The sequence below is a fragment of the Alligator sinensis genome, unplaced genomic scaffold, assembly GCF_000455745.1.
Source record: "Alligator sinensis unplaced genomic scaffold, ASM45574v1 scaffold35_1, whole genome shotgun sequence".
NCBI lineage: Eukaryota > Metazoa > Chordata > Crocodylia > Alligatoridae > Alligator > Alligator sinensis.
In genome coordinates, this window is record NW_005842340.1 from 1,111,913 (window position 1) to 1,116,530 (window position 4,618).

The 4,618-nt window shown below is 50.3% G+C and overlaps 1 protein-coding gene across 2 annotated transcripts in view; it reads left to right on the forward strand.

The window, feature by feature from the left end:
* CD9 (CD9 molecule) overlaps positions 1-4,618 on the forward strand; it is a 39,084-nt gene that overhangs the window by 19,121 nt on the left and 15,345 nt on the right. For both annotated transcript variants that reach the window (XM_006028764.2, XM_006028765.2), the window contains exon 2: positions 1,835-1,937. In XM_006028764.2, coding sequence (XP_006028826.1) covers positions 1,835-1,937 — 103 coding nt within the window. The remainder of the gene's footprint in view (positions 1-1,834; positions 1,938-4,618) is intronic.

Genomic DNA, 4,618 nt, shown 5'->3' on the forward strand with positions numbered 1-4,618 from the left:
CCGGGAGGTTCTGGTGGGTGCTGCTGCCCCAGGGGGAAGGCCCTGGCTCCCTGCCCCACGGGTCCCAGGGCACGGGAAGCTCAGGGAGGCCACAAGAGCTTTCAGAGGAAAAAAGCAGCCGTGGCTCCGCTCCGGCTCCTGGCACAGCCTCCTTGCCCATGCTGGGACTGGGGACGAGCTGCTGCCAGGCCACTGGGCCCCTGCAGGGCAGGGAGGGGCTAGGCCTTCACCCCAGGGTGGTGGCATCTGCTGGGGACGTCCGTGGAGGGGGGCAGCCAGGCCGTTGCCATCCCAAGCCTCAAGCATAGGATGCAACTTCCGCACTGCATCCCTGGACTTTCCGTGTCCCAGGCCATGTGTTGCCCCCAGCGGCCTCAGGTGGCCCCCTGCACTGCCCCCAGGGCCGGCCAGGAGCTTCCCCAGGGCCCCCAGCTTCCTGGAAGCTGCAGAAGCTTCTGAAGCAGAAAAGTAGCCATGGCTCTGCTCTGGCTCCAGGCACAGCTTTCCTGCCTGTCCCAGGGCCAGGGGGCAAGCTGCTGTAAGGCCACCGGACCCCTGTGGGGTGGGGGGGAGCGGGCCATCCCTCCGGGGTTGTAGCATCCCCTGGGTCATTTGTGGGGGGGGGGCAGCCAGGGCTTTGCTGCCCCAAGCCTCCGGCACATGATGCAAGTTCTGCACCACCTCCCTTTGGGCTTCCCACGTCCCCACTGACGCGTGCCACCCCCAGTGGCTCCAGGGGCCCCCTACACTGCCCCCCAAGCCTGACAAGCCCTTCTCTGGCAGCCCTGGCCTTCTGACAGTAGCAGGAGCCTCCAGAGCACAAACATGGCCATGAGGCTTCAGGCAGCAAAGGCCCGGCTCGCTCCTCCCTTGCAACCCTTCCTGCAAACCCCACAGCCTCTTCCAGACACAGTTGCACATCCCACAAATGCCACACGCGCATCCACCCATATCCCCCAACACCACTGCACGCCCCACACACTATACAAGAATAAGACTACATTTTGAGCTATTATGCAATCACTTCTACATATAAAGTACAACCACACAGGTATCAGGACAAAAATATAATTTTTAATTGAATTAAAATAAAATATAATATTATGGGTATTTGCTTTTTAGTACATAATTTGTTTTTGTTTTTTTTCCGGTTCTAAGATGGCAAACCCTCTTCTCTAAAGGAGTACTTCCAGAGGCAAGGGGAGGGACTTCTGGTCTCAAGGGTCAGAGGTCAGGGGTGGGACTTCTAGTCCCACGATGGCAACCAGGGGTCAGGGCACCTGTCAAGGGGCAGGGTTACCAATGCAGCCCTTGACAGCTTGCAAAAACTCACTAAACGGCCCTCCAGCCAAAATAATTGCCCACCCCTGGTTTAGAAGCTCAGCAAACATGAAACCCAGTATTGGAAAAGTTGAACTTTTAACCAGACTTTAGTTCGGCTTGAAATTTCTAGCTGGCCTTCACTTGGAACTAAATGCACTGCATTGTCGGTATGTTGCAAAAGTGTCTTGCTTGGTGTGAAAACTTCAGATAACTAAAGTGTGCAACTTCATTCCAACCCTTTTTGTAAGGCATTTCGGAGCCAGTGGAATTGCGTAGCTCAACAGTTTGCCATAGTCATAGATGTAGTATGTTTTCATTGTGGAACAAGAATCTCCTGAAGAATCGCCTGCTGAATAGGTATTTAAAAAATCTAAAGCAGCTCCTAATTGGGATGTAAATATGCTAAAAAAAAAAACAAGTTCTGACAGTTAAGCAATAAGACACTTTCATATCTAAAAGTGAATATGATGCTAACAGGTAATATTCTAACCATGTTCCTCTTCCTTTGCAGCTTGCTGGAACAGCAGTTCTTGCAATTGGACTATGGCTACGATTTGATGCACAGACTAAAAGCATCTTTGAACTGGAATCCAACAATACAACCTTCTATACTGGTAAGCTATGAGAGAAAATGTCTGAAAGGTATGAAAAAAGAAACTGCACTTCTTTGTTGCTTTTGTTTGTTTGTCTGGGGGGGGCTGTTGGGCAAGGGGGCTTCTGTCCCCCTGTGCAGTGGTATCTTTGGTGTCATGTACCCAAGTTTGCTTTCCATATAACCTCTTCTTTTGTACCTCAGTGTCTTTGTTTGCTGTCAACCAATTAAATTCTACCACCTCTTCAGTTGCTGATCCTTGTTCACATCTAATTTCCATGTGTCTTGCAATTGTCTCCCTTTTATTGCCTCTCTTCCCCTCTTGCCCATCTGTCCTTGTGTATAGCCAACAAACCAGCAAGCTTATAACTAAGTATCCTGGTTTGTTTGTTTTTTTTAAATCCCCAATTTTTATTTAACTTTTTTTTTATCATGGAAAAATGTGGATTGGGATTACTTTTTTTTTTAACTGAAAATTAGGGATTTCTTTAAATTGGAGAAAAAAACAGGATCCCTGCTTATAACAATTTATGCAGGTTTTTTCCAGATCACAAAGGAGGCCCCTAGACCTCTGTTTCAAATACAGATATTTCTTTCTTGTAGCTAGTCTAGACCTCCACACAATCCCTATCATGACCTTAACTTGTGCTACTTCAGACATGCTGGTTCATGATCAGTCTGAACTGTTGTGTTGTTTGTTCTATATGTTTTACTTCCTCTTCGTTGCGGTTAAGTCCAGACACATTTTGCCTGTGTTAGTACTCAGTGCTGCCTATAGTCAGTAGTTTTGTTTCACATCCTAAAAAAGTTATCTGAAGGTTACTGCTCTTTGCAAAAACAGCAGAAGGCAGGTCCTGCTCTCCCAGAAGCCTTTTAAGCTTGATGCATATTTCAGGAGCCTAGAGTAGTATAGAAAAATGGGGGAGGGGGAGCATAGGCTATACCTACCATGTGTGCTCTCTTCATGCCACTGCAGGGTGAAGGGCCAGCTGCAGATGGGAAGGCAGGTACCAGGACCTAGCCCCCACTCGTCCCCTGCAGCAACAAAGGAAAAGCTCCCACTGCTGCTGCTTTCCCCTGCTGCAATAGATGCTTTTCCTGCTGGTGTAGGGGAAAGCAGTGGGTGCTTCCATCTTATGGTGGCCATTGGTCCTGCTTTATACCAGACTGTCCCACTTTTTTAAACCCTTTGTACCCTGTCCACTTCTGAATTGGGAACAGACTGCAAAAAGTCTCTTGCATTTCCACCAATGAGCCGAAAAACATGTCAGACATCTTATCTTTGCAGTTTTGTTGGCTGTGCCTAGGGGTAGGGCAGTGCACAGCCAGGAGCATCAGGGTTCCCAGCCAGCCAGGGAGGGAGGAAGGCAGGTGGAAGATCCCAGAGACCCCATCCCTTGCTGCTGACTGCTGGAGGAGGTGGTGACAGCCCCACCCCTCGCTACTGATTGGCTTGGGGAATTGTTGGCCCTGCATCTTACCAAGGGGATGTCCTGTATCCTGAGGATTCATCAGTGGCCGCCCTATTCCATCTGCTTCCGCTAGGAAAAGTAGCAAACCTAGGATAACAGCATCTGGCAGGGAGGATTGGTCAAAACAAGCAGGTCAGGCAGGATTAGAATCAAGGTAATAGATGCTGTTTCTGTAACAGCGAGGTCAACATATGGTAGCATTGGCATGCTGTTGGACTTGCTACATCCAGACAAACTTGCATCCAACCATTAATATTAAGCCTGTGCGAAGCGGCAAGTATTTGCTTCGGATTTGGAGGATAGTGGTTTGATTTGGAGATTCGAGTCAATGTCCTGATTCGGATCAGATTCAGCTGAATTGAAAGGTTCGGTGCTGCTTGAGAGCTGGCTGTAGACGGAACAGGCAGCTGACACAGCTGCCTGTACCTGGTAAGTCTGTTGGGGTGGGAGTGGGGGCTATGCCCTGTTGCCGCTTGCCCAGCTGCGGCAAGATGTGGTCGTGGCTCGCTCTGGGGAAGGAGGCAAGCAGTGGCAGAGCAGAGCCTCCCTGCTCCCAGTGCTGCTGCACCCACATCCACACTGGGAGTGGGGGCTCTGCCCTGCTGCTCTTGCCCCCTTCTGCCCAGAGCGAGCCGTGCCTGCATCTCCTTCCCTGCCAACCTGGGCAAGCGGCAGCAGGGCATAGCCCCTGCTCTGAGTGCTGTCATACCCACATCCTGTGGGGGCCCCCCCTCCCCCCCCCGGTTAAGCAGCTTGTACCAGCCCCAATCCGTCCCTCCCCCTCCCCTAGCCCCAACAGAACTACCAGCTGGAGGCAGCTGTGTCAGCTGCCTGTTTTAAGTCAGATTGCCAAATCAGGCGAAGCTTTTCCAGATCTATTCAGATGCTTTGAATAGATTCGGTCCCTGAATCGGGCTAAATCTCCTCCTGAATCGAATTGACTACCTTCACACAGCCCTAATTTAATGTGTTGGTAAACCATGGAGTGTTTTGTTAGCAGCATACAAAGACTTCCCAAAATCCTTCCTCACTTCTAAACTAACCAAGGATTCACAGAAGTGCTTGGGAAGACCAGACTTGGCATAAACTGATCCACATGGTTCTTTAATTAGCCAGTCTCCTGAAACTACCTTCTCAGCCTTGCTACACCCTCTCTTTTCCCACCCCCCCTCCCTCCCTGCCTCGCTCCCCATTTTGATTTGGGACGAAATAAATTGAAATGCTGGGATTC